Source organism: Mandrillus leucophaeus, unplaced genomic scaffold (assembly GCF_000951045.1).
Source record: "Mandrillus leucophaeus isolate KB7577 unplaced genomic scaffold, Mleu.le_1.0 Scaffold117, whole genome shotgun sequence".
NCBI lineage: Eukaryota > Metazoa > Chordata > Mammalia > Primates > Cercopithecidae > Mandrillus > Mandrillus leucophaeus.
In genome coordinates this window covers 2,272,844-2,289,055 of record NW_012099987.1, presented here as the reverse complement: position 1 = coordinate 2,289,055, position 16,212 = coordinate 2,272,844, and the positions used below count along the sequence as shown (strand labels likewise).

At 49.2% G+C, this 16,212-nt stretch overlaps 1 protein-coding gene across 1 annotated transcript in view; it reads left to right on the top strand.

Moving 5' to 3' along the window:
• The window catches only part of SLIT1 (slit homolog 1 (Drosophila)), a 71,325-nt gene that overhangs the window by 45,514 nt on the left and 9,599 nt on the right, over positions 1-16,212 (top strand). The window contains exons 23-29 of the mRNA XM_012000339.1: positions 326-489; positions 2,410-2,534; positions 2,830-2,927; positions 7,311-7,450; positions 7,634-7,727; positions 10,314-10,451; positions 14,405-14,642. Of these exons, the coding sequence (XP_011855729.1) occupies positions 326-489; positions 2,410-2,534; positions 2,830-2,927; positions 7,311-7,450; positions 7,634-7,727; positions 10,314-10,451; positions 14,405-14,642 (997 nt within the window). The remainder of the gene's footprint in view (positions 1-325; positions 490-2,409; positions 2,535-2,829; positions 2,928-7,310; positions 7,451-7,633; positions 7,728-10,313; positions 10,452-14,404; positions 14,643-16,212) is intronic.

Sequence of the window (16,212 nt, the reverse complement as noted above, 5' to 3'; positions counted from 1 at the left end):
AAAAAAAAAAAAAAAAAATTAGCTGGGCTTGGCAGCGTGTGCCTGTAATCCCAGCTACTGGGAGGCTGAGACAGGAGAACTGCTTGAACCTGGGAGGTGGAGGTTGCAGTGAGCTGAGATCGCGCCACTGCACTCCAGCCTGGGCGACAGAGTGACACTCCATCTCAAAAAAAAAGAGAAGCAGCACTCGCTACACAGTAAATGCTCACAAAATGGAGGCTAAGATTTTTGCCAGTCCCTGGTGCAGTGCCTGGGACTCTAGGTTTCCAATGGGCGAGGGACCCCATGAAGCTGTAATGCCTGCTTCTCTCTGCTTTCTGCTCAGGGCCATTGGTGCCAACCCCCTATATTGTGACTGCCACCTCCGCTGGCTGTCCAGCTGGGTGAAGACTGGCTACAAGGAACCGGGCATTGCCCGCTGTGCTGGGCCCCTGGACATGGAGGGCAAGCTGCTCCTTACCACGCCTGCCAAGAAGTTTGAATGCCAAGGTGAGCCTAGGAGCGCGGCCCCTGCTGCTGGGGGCCCGCGGAACTGGCCCAACACTGCAGGGCCTTCCTAACATGCCTGTGTCCCTGTGGCGACTGCTGGGCAGGGAGTCAGGGGACGGGAACAAGCCACCTGCGGCTTGATGACTGCCTTCCAGTCCTGACATATCATGGACAAAAAGAGCCAGGCAGAAAAATCAGGCCGTCAGGGCTGTAATCCCTCCCTGTGGTTACATAAGGAAAATAAACATAGCAGCGGTGTTTCTGGGAGCTCCAAGCCTTGCAGCAGAGCAGGCGCTCAGACCTCCCTTTGGTAGGAATTGTGTTCAGCAGTTACCTTAGACCTCTCTCAGTCCCTGGTGGAGCAGGGGACCCAGCAGCCACTCTCCCGACGTTTACAGAAATGCAGAGCCAGAGTGTCACTGGAGGCTGGTTCCGGCTTCGCCCTGGGACGCTCCACTGTGGACATGTATAAATACTCATTCAGGGACTGAGTGATGGCCCAAGCCCCAGAAGCCCTGCTGAGCACAGACAGGTGGCTGAGTGGCCACCGGGGCCGGGCTTTATGTGCAGGGGTACAGCAGGGGGGAAGACACTGGAGGCCGTGGAGCACAGCCCCTGCCCCCTGCAAGCTCGGAGGCCACCGTCGGAAATGAAGCTGACAGCTGTAGGTTAATGAGGAGGCCCTGGGCCACCCTGTGTGCAGGATGCTGTCACAGCCTAACGGCTCAGAGGGGCCTGATCTGCGGCTTGGCTGTTGGGAGCAAGTCAATTTATGCTGAAACATTTGCTCTGTGTTTATTTAATGGGGTGGGATTGGTGCTGGTGAGAAGGGGTTTGGTTTTGTTTTATTATTTTTATTGAAAGAGAACACACACACATTAAAGTACACAGATCATGAGTGAATGGGTTGCTGAAGTTTCACAAGCTGAACTCACCCAGGTAACCCGCACCTGGATCAAGAAACAGAACCCCAGCTGGGCGCGGCGGCTCACACCTATAATCCTAGCATTCTAGGAGGCCGAGGTGGGAGGGCCGCTCAAGCCCAAGAGTTCGAGACCAGCCTGGGCAACGTGGAGAGACCCTGTCGCTACAAAAAAATTTTTTTAATTAGCTGGGCATGGTGGTGTGTGCCTGTAGTCCCAGCTACTGGATGGAGATGGAAAGATTGCTTGAGCCCAGGTCGTTGAAGCTGCAGTGAGCCATGTTTGCGCCAGTACATTGCAGCCTGGGTGACAGAGTAAGACATTGTCTAAAAAAATAAATAAATAAAAATAAAGGAAAAAAAGGAAACAGAACCCCATCTTCACCCCAGAAGTCTGTCATGTGTCCTAGTCACTGCTGAAAAGTTTGTATTTCTGTTCATGCTCATGCCTCTTCAGCAGGAGCAATATTCCACCCCTTCTAGAAGACATCTTCCAGGGAAGCCTGAGTTCACTGGTCTTCCTATTTCGTCTCCTGAGATCCTGCTGCCACTCACAAGTGGCGTCCCAGGTGGCCTGGCTGTCAGCTCCTCTGGTTACCTCTACAACCAGTGCATCCTGGAGATGCTGGAGGGGCCTGCTGTAGCAGGGAGGTGGGGGAAAATGATCCTCCCTGGCTCAGGTGTGGAGGGGAACTCCTGCTCCCTGGTGTGGCCAACCTGCAGAGCCGAGCTTGGGCACGGTGCTCACAGAGTCACCGTCTCCTCTCTGCCAAGGTGGCCACCTTCTGTCCTCCTAGTCAGCAGGTGTCAGGCTAGGGTCATTGCCTCAGAAGGGCATGAGGGGAAAGAGGAAGGGCTGGCTGACTTCGGTGGTAGCGACTGTGCCCTTCTTACATGGATCGTGCGGCCCTAATGGCCACGGTGCACAGCGCCCGCTCTGTGCCCAACCCTGTGCTGCCCACCCCTCCCCCTGCACTAACATCCTCCCCTTGCTGCAGGTCCCCCAACTCTGGCTGTCCAGGCCAAGTGTGATCCCTGCTTGTCTAGTCCGTGCCAGAACCAGGGCATCTGCCACAACGACCCCCTTGAGGTGTACAGGTGTGCCTGCCCCAGCGGCTATAAGGTGAGTGGAGGCAGATGCCGGGGAGGAGGAGGGCTCCTCCTGTACACTGCAGGGCTGTCCCCAGGCCCCGGAGCACCGCCTGACTCAGAGCAGATGCTTGAGTGAACCAGTAATCAATGACTTAACATATGAATGAATGAAAGAATTAATTAATTAATGGAGTGGATGAATGAATGAATGAAAACAAGTCACTCCTGGGACAGGGAGAGGCTGAGCTGCTGAGGGTCTGGCTGGCTGTGGGCTCATACTAACTCCCGGGTCTCCCTGGGGTCCCCATCACTGACTTTCCCCCCAGGGCCGAGACTGTGAGGTGTCCCTGGACAGCTGTTCCAGTGGCCCCTGTGAAAACGGGGGCACCTGCCATGCACAGGAGGGCAAGGATGCCCCGTTCATGTGAGTTACCTGGAGGGGCAGGAGCCTGGTGAGTGCTGATGGGTCCAGCACCTGTGCTTCAGGGCCCTCCTCTCCCTCAGGGATGGCCCAGACCTTCTGTGCCCTGGGGGGAGGTGGAGGCGCATGGTGGGGGGCAGGCATGTACTCCAAATCATAGCCAGAGGGCTCTCCAAGCTCACTGGGCCAACCCCTTCCTTGCCCAGATGCGGTGGGAGCACAGAGAGACCAGTGGATGCCTGAGCCATACAGCTCCCCAGCTCCAGGGTTGACCAGGGCTTGGAGTGGGCTCTGCTGCCTCCTGCTCCAGGCCTTCTTCCTGCTCCTGCCAGGTGCCATGGGGGCCTTTTTGAAGGCACTGGGAATCCATGGCCAAAGCATACACAGTGCAGTGCCAAGGACCACAGCAGGGGTGTTTGAAATTCCTATAAATTTCCATTCAGGCTGGGCGCGGTGGCTCACGCCTGTAATCCCAACACTTTGGAAGCCTGAGGTGGGTGGATCACGAGGTCGGGAGTTTGAGACCAGCCTGGCCAACATAGTGAAACCCCATCTGTCCTAAAAATACAAAAATTAGCTGGGTATGGTGGTGGGCACCTGTAATCCCAGCTACTCAGGAGGCTGAGTCAGGACAATCGCTTGAAACTGGAAGGCAAAGGTTGCAATGAGCTGAAACTCTGTCTCCAAAAAAAAAAAAAAAAAAAAGAAAAGAAAATTTCAATTCATTCCAAAGCCTCCAATCTCCCTCGAACAGTCTGCTCCTGACCGTGCTGCCTGCAGGCAGGGACCTGGCCAGCCCCCTCAAGCTGCCACCCTGAGCCCCTGAGACACAGCTGGGGCTGCCACTGGGTGGGTGAGGCCTGCCCAGAGGTGGGAGCCAAGGGCTGTTTGCTTTCTCTGGGGTTCCCCCATCTCATGAGTCACACTGGGCACTGTGGGAGGGGATAGCCCTCTGGCCCTGCCCTGAGCAGCCCATTTTCTGCTGTTCAGTGAAGGGGCCAGCCCTAATGACCCCATCTCTTAAGTCCTTCCAGAGCTGACATCACAACGCAAGCCCCTCCCACTGGCTGCTTCCCCCAGGACCGCCCAACGAGCCCCACCCTCCCAGAGCTTTTCTGAGGAATACATAGTATTTAGTTGCTGAAAGTAAATTGCTGGCACAATACATTGGCTCTTCAGAAAATGATGTTGAATCTGGGGGCAGAAATGGCTGAGCCTGCCTCTGCATACCCAAATTACCAGATGTAAAAATGAATCACTAAATGGCCTCTCTTCCCCCGGTTGCCTTGGAAACGGCGTCCTTACACTCTGCGCCTAGCTTCCTCCGGGCTTCGGTGAGCAGCTCCCTGGGTGCGCCCTCCTCATTCCCGAGACGCCTCAGCTGGGGGCTGAAAGGACACCCCCTTCACCCTGAGATGGGGAGATGGGGCACCCCTCACCTCACCGCCTTACAAACTGGGGGCTGGGGGAGTGGGCTCTCCAGGTGGAAAGGGGGTGCCTCCACGAGTTACCCCTCAACCCCGAGGCTCTCTGGGGCGCCTGTTATCCCCTGACCTGTGTCCACTCCCACTATCCTGCCCAGCTCCTACCACAGGCCACTTTCTGAAATGCGAAGCTGACCCTGTCACCCTAGCTTAAAACCCTGCTGCTGGTCCCCTCCAGCCTTCAGGGAAAAAAATTTAACCGCAGACCATTTCCTACAATAGTGTCTTTTTACTCACAGACTCCCCAAACACATTCTAAAAACTAAACACTCCCTCACACATCCTTAGATTGACAGCTAAAATTTTCATTGTAAGTTTTTCATTGCAAAGGAGGTAATTTTCCAGATATTATAAATATTATTAACATTTAAAAATAAAACTATCGCTTTATTTGGGAGGCTGAGGTGGAAGGGCCTTAAGACCAGTAGTTGGAGACCAGCCCGGGGAACATGGCAAAATCCCCATGGCAAATCCCATCTCTACAGACAATTAAGAATTAGCCGGGTGTAATGGCGAGTGCCTGCAGTCCCAGCTTCTCAGGAGGCTGAGGAGGGAGGATCGCTTGAGCTCAGGAGGTTAAGGCTGCAGTGAGGTATGATCACACCACTGCACTCCAGTCTGGGCAACACAGTGAAACTGTCTCTAAAATAAAAAAAAATTAAGTTTTAAAAATATGACATTAAATCACTCTTTTATCATTCTCTAATGCAATCTAAACAGCATATCATTTTGACACTTTTTTTTTTTTTTTTTTTTGAGACAGTCTTGCTCTGTCACCCAGGCTGGAGTGCAGTGGCAAGATCTCGAATCACTGCAACCTCCGCCTCCTGGGTTCAAGTAATTCTCCTGCCTCAGCCTCCCAAGTAGCTGGGACTACAGGCATGCACCACCACACCCGGCTAATTTTTGTATTTTTAGTAGAGATGGGTTTTCACCATGTTGGCCAGGCTGGTCTCGAACTCCTGACCTCAAGAGATCCAACCACCTTGGCCTCCCAAAGTGCTGGAATTACAGGCATGCGCCACCACACCTGGCCAATTGGACACCATTTTAAAATGACACAAACAAGTTCTTCTTTAACAGTTGAACATTTTACTTTGTTCTTTTTTCTCCTCTAACTAGTATTTTATTTTACTCCTTACCCTCCTGTCTTTTTTTTCTAACCGAATATATTTTTATGCTAGAGTCTTTTCTTGAGTACTCTGTCCCCAACATGGGTACACGTAAGGTAAAACTTAAAGTTTTTTTCTTATTTCTCATCACTATAAGCTTCTGATTTAAAGTTTCTTTTGCAGTGAGTTATCCCTACAATAATTTGAAACGACATAACTGTATTATGGAATTGGGTTGAAGATTATTACACATAAAAGGAAAATTTTATTAGAGTGTCCCTCTCTTAATGAGATGGATGGGGTGCTTTTTCGTTCTTTTCTTCTCTCAGCTGGCATATGGGTACATGTTGCCGAATGAGAGAGGACACAGCGGTTGATCTTCTCCTGTTTCGTTTTGTTTTTATAGATATACATGCTGGGAAAGTTTGTTCATGTAAATAAACTGGTGAGATTAGGAGTTTTATTATAGCCATGTCACTTAATTCTTTGAAAGCCCTCCCAGTTTATATGCCAAATCTCCACAGTGACCTGTCATCAAGATTATTTTTAATGTTCTATCAGCTGACAGTTCCATGAGGCCTTCCTTCAATTATTTCCAGTGCACAGAACTGGAAACCTCTTGACTGAGATTGCGTGTATTTATTCACTTTCTAAACATCAGGATTCCTAACTGCCCCTTTATTTGGTGCCTGGAAGCATGCCCACCTTTCTACCTGTAGGGTTTGTCCCATCACCCCCCAGTCTGTAAGGGCTGGGGCTGGGACAGATGCCACCATTTTAGAGTTTAGGGAGGAGCTCGTGCAGATATTTGAAAATCTGGAAATTAATTTCTTGGACCTCTTTCTGATCCGCACACCCCTTGGAAACCTTGGCTGCCCCAGGGGAAGGTGTATCCTGGTTTGAAGGTCACGGGTCCCCAGGGCCCCTCATGACCAGGCTCCTGCTCACTGCAGCCCTTTGCTCACCGTGCCTGAAGTCTGTGCTCCTGAAGTATTGGACTGTGTGGATGGGCAGGGCCCCTGGAGAAGACTGGCTGTGGGGTTCCCTTCCACTCCAGGCTTTTTTTTTTTTTTCCTTTTTTTTGGAGACAGAGTCTTGCTCTGTCTCCCAGGCTGGAGTGCAGTGGCGTGATCTTGGCTCACTGTAACCTCTGCCTCACAGGTTCAAGCAATTCCCCTGCCTCAGCCTCCTGAGTAGCTGGGATTACAGGCACATGCCACCGTGTCCAGCTAATTTTTGTAATTTAGTAGAGACAGAGTTTCACCATGTTGGCCAGGCTGGTCTCCAACTTCTGACCTCAGGTGGTCCACCTGCCTTGGCCTCCCAAAGTGCGGGGATTACAGGCATGAGCCACCGTGCTTGGCCACTCCAGGCTTTTACGCACACCTCTGCCCCAGTCACCTTCCTCCCCTTCCTGCTCTCCCTTGTCAGGGTCCTTGGTTAATTCATCACCTCCTCCAGGAAGCCTACCCTTATCACTCTGTGCCAAGGAGGAGCCAGGTGTCTCCTGCCCCTCTGTGCCACCTCCCTGGCTTCAGTGCTTACACCATCCTGGTCCTCACTACCTCTCCTCTCACCACCCATCTCCTCTAGCCTCCCCACTAGACTGTGAGTGAATCCCATGAGGGCAGGGTCAGTCTTGGTCACCTCTAACCCTGCCCAGCACCTGGCAAGGGCCTGACCCGGAGTAGGGACCCTAACTCTGTGGAATGGTGATATTGACCAGTAGCCACAGGCTTCCACCAGTGTTCCAGGAGGGCTGTCTGTCCATCCTCCCATTCCCCGCACAGGTGCTCCTGTCCCACCGGCTTTGAAGGACCAACCTGTGGGGTGAACACGGATGACTGTGTGGATCACGCCTGTGCCAATGGGGGTGTCTGTGTGGACGGCGTAGGCAACTACACCTGCCAGTGCCCCCTGCAGTATGAGGGTAAGCGCGCCAGGGCAGCAGTGTCTGGGGGAGGTGGGGGACAGAGACAGCCCTGAGACCCCAGGCCCAGGAGTGGAAGGGGGTCCCTGCCTCAGTGTCTGCAGGAGGATTCCTGTGGGTCTGGCCACCCAGCAGAGCACAGGAGAACAGCTTCTTTCCTCCCCTTGCTCGTTCTTTCCCCAGGAAGGGCCTGTGAACAGCTGGTGGACTTGTGCTCTCCGAATCTGAACCCGTGTCAACACGAGGCCCAGTGTGTGGGCACCCCGGACGGGCCCAGGTCAGTGTTGCCCATTTCCAGGGCCAGGGAGGAGCTCGGGCCCCTGAGTCAGACTGGATTCCAGTCTGGGCTCTGCACCCCACCCTCATTTCCTCATTTGTCCAGTGAGTCTGGTCTCAGCTCTACAGGGTTCCTGAGAATCCATGCGGGGTTGGGGTAGAGGGGTGATGTGCCCAGCTTTGTGGCCGCAGAGACCTGGGTTTGCAGCCTGACCCTGAATGTGTCACTTGCCTGCCCTGAGCTTGTTTTCTCATCTGTAAACTGGGAGCAACAGTAGCTTCCTCCTGGGGTGGCTGCAAGGGTAAGATGAGAAAAGCATGGAAAGCGCTTAGCTCCAGGTCTGGCATCTGTGAAGTGCTCCAGGCTATTATTCCAGATCCACCATTTCTTATCCCCAATTACAAAATCCACAAAGTTCAGGAAAGCATCCCATCTCATGGCCACATCTTATCTGACATGGACGTATTTGGTAACAAAAGCTGCCCTGCACTGGTATGAGATTGCTTTTTGTTGTTATTCATCCCATGTAATGTGAACATGTGTAGATTTTGTGGCAGAAATGTGAATAAGTCTGATTATGAGGTTGCCTCAGCTCCTACCAGTAGGTTGTGTAATATGCATTGTCTGACCTTACCAAAATCTAAAAGGTGTTGAATTCCAAAACCTGTCTGTCCCAGGAGGTTTGGGTAAAAGTTGTCGGTCTGTATCTTCATCATGGTTGTTATCGGCATATGTGAAAGTGTTTGTTACTTGAAGACTTAAGCTTTATGAAGGTCACACATTTTTAAAATAATGCTTCCCACTGCAGTTTTGCAAACATAGTCTCATTTCTGGGACCTCTCCATTCCACCAGTCAGGCCAGCAAGGGGTGGTCAGGGCAGAGTTTCCTGGGGCTTGTGGCTGAGGGACCCAAGCCCAGGGACTCGGATGGAGTCCCCCAGGAGCCCCCTGTCTAACTGGAGCAGCCTGAGGCCCATGACAGGAAGCAAGAGTCCAGGATTGTTGAGGCCTGGTTCCACGGTCGATGGGCCCACAAGAGCCTCCATCCAAATGGTGGACGGACACTGTACTCCTGTGGGGGCTCCCAGGGGTGGGGCTTGGCAGGCAGACCAATCAGCAGTGGTAGATTGGGCGGCATGCGCCCTCCTTGGAGGGTGGGATAAGGCAGGACTGCACATTGTCCAGCCTGGAGCTGCTAGCACAGTCCCTCAATCACAAAGGGTAAGCATTGTGCTTAGCTCTGGACCCGGGGCTGTGGCACACAGTGGAGTGTTGAGTGCGTGTTCTCTTAACTGCCTGTCCTGGTAGAAAGATAGAACTGACATGCTCAGCTGTGCCTGGCATTACCAGCAACCCAAGACATATATCCAATATATAGTCATTAAATGAATGAACGAGTAAGTGGTGGCTTAGCTACTATAACGTTTTTCAGACTGTAACTCCAGACTCATTAGTAGATTGTGATCAATTGGATATAAAGGGAGCCCCAGCCCCTGTTTAATATTAATGTCAAGACTAACATTAAAGGATGAAACCAAGTATCAGAGAGCAACGTGCCGTCTTATATAATAAGGATAATCAGTATTGTTGTATGAATCTGGTTTCGAGTGTGTGTGTATATGTGTGTGTGTGTGTGTGTGTGTGTACGTACTGGGCTTGAAAGTATTTCTTATAGCCCGAAAAACACTGGACAAGGAAATGAGTAAAAAACCCAGGCAAGAGCACCCATCTGCCAGGTTGCGTGATTGAGCTTCAGAGTTAGGAGTTTAGAAGGAGATCAGACAAGGGGACTGCTCAGTGAGGGCTGGAGTGCTCTCTGGAGGCTTCCTGGAGGAGGTGAGCTGGCTGGACCATGCTGGGAGAAAGGAGACAGTATTCTGGAATCCACGGGTGTGAAGGCAGGGAAGTGCTTGGTGAGGTGAGTTTGGTGTCGGGGGATCAGGAGGCCTGTAGGACAGAGAGCAAGGCCATTACTAGAAAGGACTACTGGAGTGTCCTTCATTTATTTGATAGGCAGACAGTAGCCCAAAGGGAGTGTTTTGGGCCAGCAGTGAGGCATGGTGGGAGCTGGGAAGCTGGGGGCTGACCTGAGGTCAAGGCACCCACTGAGCAGGGGGCACTAGCCCTGCTGAGGACTGGGAGGCTGGGGAAAGAGGAGTGGGGGAGTCTGTGGAGCTCAGCCACGTGGTAGCGGGTCCTGGGAGAACAGGGAGGGTGCAGCTGAGCCGCTGGAGAGGTCGGGAAGGGGCTGACACTTGGCCTTGGAAGTGCTGTTGCTGGTGAGGGTGGGTCCTCCGTGACAAGACTCCATCTCCCCCTGGCACTGGGGTCTACTCTTTCAGCCCCAGGCCTCTACCTCAAGTCCACGTGAGCTCTCTTCTCCTACTAGGAAAGGCTCCCAGGACGGGCTAGGGGCCCTTTTAGATCCAGAGCTCTGTGTGACCTCCTGGAGATCCCCACAGCCTCAGGGGAACTTGAGGTTCTCCCTCACATGTACAGACTGTGTGTGGGGAGCCCTGGTGCATCCCTGGCCTCCCAGGCTCTGTGTAGCTGACCCCCCAACTACCCATGCTCCCCCCACACCAGGTGTGAGTGCGTGCCAGGTTACGCAGGTGACAACTGCAGCGAGAACCAGGATGACTGCAGGGACCACCGCTGCCAGAATGGGGCCCAGTGTATGGATGAAGTCAACAGCTACTCCTGCCTCTGTGCTGAGGGTTACAGGTGAGTGGCCCCTGGACACACTAGGAGTGACTCCTTGTGGCTGTCAGCCCCTGGGGTGGCGGGAGCCTCCAGCCATGGCGAAGGAAAGGGGTATGGGTCAGAGCCTGGGAGTTGGATGCTGGGGTTTTAACCATGGCTCTGCCAGTCACCAGCTGTGCAGCCTTGGGCAAGTCATGTAACTGCCCAGGGCCTAGGCAGAGGACCCCTAACCTGTTTGGTGCAGGGGGTGAGAGGTGGGTGCAGATGACAGGGCAGTGTGCTGCCACTTATCTGCCTAGCTGAGCCTCTGAAGACATGTCCTGCCACAAAGGTTATCTACCAGCCCACTGAGCTCCCCTGGGAGGTTGGAGGGCCCACCCTCTCTCCAGCCACCCATATCCCATGCTCCGCTCACTCATTTGTTAAAAAATAGCTTTATTGAGATATAATTCACGTAGCATACAGTTTACTCAGTTCCATGTAAAATTCCATGACTTTTAGTTTATTCCCAGAGTTGTACATCCATCACCACGATCGATTTTGAACATTTTCATTTTCCCCAAAAAAACCTCATACCCCTTATCTGTCACACCAGCCCCTCCTCTATCCCAGCTCCAGGCAACTACTAATCTCCTAATATTTGTGTCTATATATCTGCCTGTTCTGGGGATTTCCTGTAAGTGGAATCGTCGTACAATCTGTTGTCCTTTGTGACTGGCTGCTTTCACTGAGCATCATGTTTTGAGGTTCATCCGTGTGGTAGCATGTGTCAGCACTTCATTCCTTCTTATGGCTAAACAGTGTTCCGTTGTATGGACATAACCACATTTTGTTTACCCACTCATCAGTTGATAGGCTTTCTCCCTTTGTTGCCACTTTTTGGCTATAATGAAGACTGATCTTATCAACATTTGTGTACAGGTTTTTATGTAGACATACATTTTTAATTATCTGGGATCTATGCCTAGGAGTGGATTTTCTGAGTCATATGTTAACTGTATGTTTAACTGTTTGAGGAACTACCAAACTGTTTTTTCCTAATGGTTGCACCATTCCCACCACCAGTATATGAAGGTGTGAAGTGGTAGCTCATTGTGGTTTTGATTTGCATTTCCTCAGTGGCCAATGATGTTGAGCATCTTTTCGTGTGCTTATTAGCCACTTAAAAATATCTTCTTTGGAAAAAAAATTCTATTCAGGTTCTTTGCTCATTTTGAAATTGAGGTATTTGTCTTTTTGTTATTGAGTTGTAAAGGCTTTTTATATATTCTAGACAAGCCCCTTATCAGATACATGTTGACAAGTATTTTCTCCCATTTTGTTGGTTGTCTTTTCTTGATAATGCACAAAAGTGTGTAATTTGGGTACATCTAGTTTATTTTTTATTTGTTGCTTGTGTTGTGGGTATCCTAAGAAACCGTTGCCTAATCCAAGGTTATGAAGATTTATACCTATGTTGTCTTCTAAGAGTTTTATAGTTTTAGCTCTTATATTTAGGTCATTGATCCATTTTGAGTTAATTTTTATATTTGGTGTGAGGTAGAAGGCCCCACTTCATTCTTTTGCATGCAGATATACAGTTGTACTAGCACTATTTGTTGAAAAGATAATTCTTTCCAGTTGAATGGTCATGGCGCTCTTGTCAAAATCAACTAACTTTAAATGTAAGGATATTTCTGGACTCCAAGTTCTATTCCATTAATCTATATGACTGTGCTGATGCCAGTACCACACTTTTTTGATTACTGTAGTTTTTGTAATATATTTTGAAATTGGGAAGTGTGAGTCCTCCCAGTTTGTTTTTCTTTTTAAAGATTGTTTTGGCTATTCTGAGTCCCTTGAATTTCTGTATGAATTTTAGGATCAGCATGTTGATTTCTGCAAAGAAGTCAACTGGGATTTTGATAAAGATTCTATTGAATCTGTAGATCAATTTAGCTAGTGTTGCCTTTTTTTTTTTTTTTTTTTTTGAGACAGAGTTTTGCTCTTGTTTCCCAAGCTGGAGTGCAATGGCACAATCTTGGCTCACTGTAACCTCTGCCTCCCAGGTTCAAGCAATTCTCCTGCCTCAGCCTCCGGAGTAACTGGATTATAGGTGTGTGCCACCACGCCTGGCTTATTTTTTGTATTTTTAGTAGAAACTGGTTTTCACCATGTTAGCCAGGCTGATCTTGGACTCCTGACCTCAGGTGATCCACCCATCTCAGCCTCCCAAAGTGCTGGGATTACAGGTGTGAGCCACCATGCCTGGCCCAGTATTGCCATTTTAACAATATTAAGCATACTGATCCATGAACATGAATGCCTTTCCATTTATTTAGATCTTCTTTAATTTCTTTCAACATTTTATAGTTTTCAAAGTATATGTTTTGCACTTAAAAAATTTATTCTTAAGTATTTTATTGTTTGATGTATTATAAAGGAATTGTTTTCTTAATTTCATTTTTTGTTTGATTTTTGTGCATTAATCTGGTATTCTACAATCTTGCTGAATTATTTCATTAATTCTAATAGCATTTTAATGGACTCTGTAGGATTTTCTTATACAAGATCATGTCATCTGGATGCATTTTATTTCTCCTTCCTTCCCTCCTTCCCTTGCTTGCCTTCCTTCCTGCCTGCCTGCCTGCCTGCCTTCCTGCCTTCCTGCCTTCCCTCTCTCCTTCCCTTCCTCCCTCCCTCCCTCTCCCTCCCTTCTTCCTTCATTCCTTTTTTTTCCTTTCCCTTTTTCCTAAGTGCCACGGCTAGAACCTCCAGTAAAATATTGAATAGAAATTGTGATAGCAAATATCCTTGTGTTGTTCCTAATCTTAGGAGGAAAAAATTCAGTCTCTCATTATTAAGTTTGATGTCAGTTGTGTGTTTTTTGTAGATGCCCTTTATCAGGTTGATGCAGTTCACTTCTATTCCTAGTCCGTGGAGTGTTTTTGTCATGAAGGAATGTTGAAGTTTGTCAAATGCATTTTCTGCATCTATTGAGATGAACCTTTTTTTTTTTTTTTTTTGCTTTTTCATCTATCAATGTCATATATTCCATTAATTGAATTTCAGAGGTCAAACCAGCCTTGCATTTCTGGCATAAATCTCACTTGGTCATTGTATACAATCCTTTTTATGCTGTACTTGATTTGCTAGTAATTTGTTGAGGATTTTGGTGACAATATTTATAATAGATATTGGTCTGTAGTTTTTTGTGATATCTTTTGTTGTGATGTCTTTGTTTTTGGTATCAGGGTAATGCTGGTCTCATAGAATGAGTTAGAAAATGTTCCTTCATTTTTTATTTTTTGGACAAGTTTGTGAAGAATTGGTATTTATTGTTTTTAAATGGTTAGTAGAATTCACCAGTTAAACTATCTGGGCCTGGGAATTTTCTGATTACTAATTCAATTTCTTTACTAGTTATAGGTCTATTCATATTTTCTATCTTTTTCTTGGTTCAGTTTTGGTAGTTTGCATATTTCTAGGAATTTGTGCATTTCATCTATGTTATCTAGTTTGTTGGTATATCATTGTTCATAGTATTCCTTTATAATTCATTGTATTTCTATAAGGTTGGTAGTAATGTCCCTTCTTTTATTTCTTATTTTAGTAACTTGACTCTTTCCTCTTTATGCTTGTGTCTTAAATCTCAGTTTTCTTTTCCGTAAAATGTATATAGTAAAATCTGGCTTGCAGAGTTATTGACATTGTCAGTAATCACCTTGGATCTTGTTAAAAAGCAGATTCAGTGGGTTTCCCATTTCTATCAAGTGTCCAGGTAATGTTGATGCTGCTGGACCAGGGACCATACTTGTATCCTGGTATCCTTCTGGCTCTTAGCTCTCTCATGAAAAGTGTTTATTAGGAGCATCTTCTGTCACTTTAAGAATCCATTTTCTCAAGATGTTTAGTGTATTTCTGTCCAGGGCTATGGGAAAGGAAGATACCCCCTTCCTCCTCGGCCCTCTCTGACTTGTGTCCTTTCCTCTCAGTGGACAGCTCTGTGAGATCCCTCCCCATCTGCCTACCCCCAAGAGCCCCTGTGAGGGGACTGAGTGCCAGAATGGGGCCAACTGTGTGAACCAGGGCAACAGGCCCGTGTGCCAGTGCCTCCCAGGCTTCGGTGGCCCTGAGTGTGAGAAGTTGCTCAGTGTCAACTTTGTGGACCGGGACACTTACCTGCAGTTCACTGACCTGCAAAACTGGCCACGGGCCAACATCACATTGCAGGTGCGTGCCAGGGGGCTTGGTCACAGTGGGGAGTCAGGGAGCAGGGGACCCTGGCTTAGGCCAGAGCATCAAGATGCATCCCTGCATGGTGCCTGGGGAACTGGAAGGACTCTGTGTAATCAAAACTTTTTGCATATGGGTATCAAAATCTCGGCTTGAACTGATTTAAGCACAATTAGAAAGGTTATAGTGTCACAAAACCAGGGCAGGGGTGGATGTGGTCTCATGGGTAATTGAATCCAGAAAACCAGACTTGCCATCATCCGCTCCCACCATTTCTTGTCCCATTTCTTGAGGAGGCTGCTCCTCAGTGTCTGCCTCCAGTGCTGCAGACAGGCTTTCTACGTGTGGCTGGAACGTGGCCAGAATTAACTTTGGGCTTATACCTTTAACCGTATGTCCCTAGGGTCCCTTAAATTGTCCTTTTCATGCCTTCAGTTCCATCTCAGAACATCTTCCTATTGAGGGGAAAATAAAGCAAGTCCCACTTCAACAGCATTGATGAAATATATCAATATTTTGCTAAATATTTTTGGGGGATGGAGAGGAGAGTGGCTTATATTGCACAGCACATGATAAAGAACGTTAAACTCTCCTTTAGTCATCTTTCTCTTTCCCTCGAATTCCATTCCCTGTCACAAATGCCACATCTTTCTTCCCTCTCTTTTGTCCTCTTTTCCTTTTTTCTCAGAACTCTTCAGCCTCTCAAACATGTGCATTCTGCTCTCTTCCCCTACGTCACATCTCCAACATCCTATCCACTTACATAGTCTACATGGCAAGACAACAGCTAGCCTAACCGCCAAAAATAAAATTCACCAAAACCATAACCAGCCATTGCCTCGGGCACGTCCTTGGTTTATCCTCATCTTTTACCGGACAGTGATTTACAAAGGCTCTTCCTTGCCAGCTCTAATTTGGTCAGCTCAAGGAAGATCTCTGATTGGCCTGGCGTTAGTCACATGCCCATCTCTGAACCAGCCGCTGAGTCCAAGGAGATGGGACAGTATGACTAGACAGCCTGGGTCATGTGCCCAGCTCCACAGACCAGGGGGCTCAGGGTCTTTACCAGAAGAAATGGAGGGAGGAGGACAAGAGAGGGAAAAATGATCATGGCTCCTACAGCATCTTAGAGGGATCTCCCTCCTGAGGCAAAGATCTCACTTTTGCTTGCACGGTTCCAGCGACAGACACTACCTTCTGAGTGGCTCCTTCCACTAGGCTTGGATGACTCTGGCTGTCAGAGAGCCTTCCTGAACTTGTCCTCTCTGTAGTTCCCCCATTCAGCAGCGAGCTCCCCAAGGCCCACAGAACAGGGCTACCCACACCCTCCAGACAGGGGTCCCAGTCTAATTTTCTTCTCTGGGAAGATTGTCCTGAGGTCTCCTGGCTGCTTTTCCTGGCACAGAGTTTCCAGGCCTCAGTGGCCCGTCACCCTTCCCTGCCCAGACCTGGCCAGGCTGGCAGTGGATGGGGCTTGAACCAGAGGCTGCAGCCCCTGTTGGCGCCCCCTGGAGGAATGGCCTTGGGGAGGCTGGCCAGGTGGGGGAAGAGAGCTCTGTACAGAGCA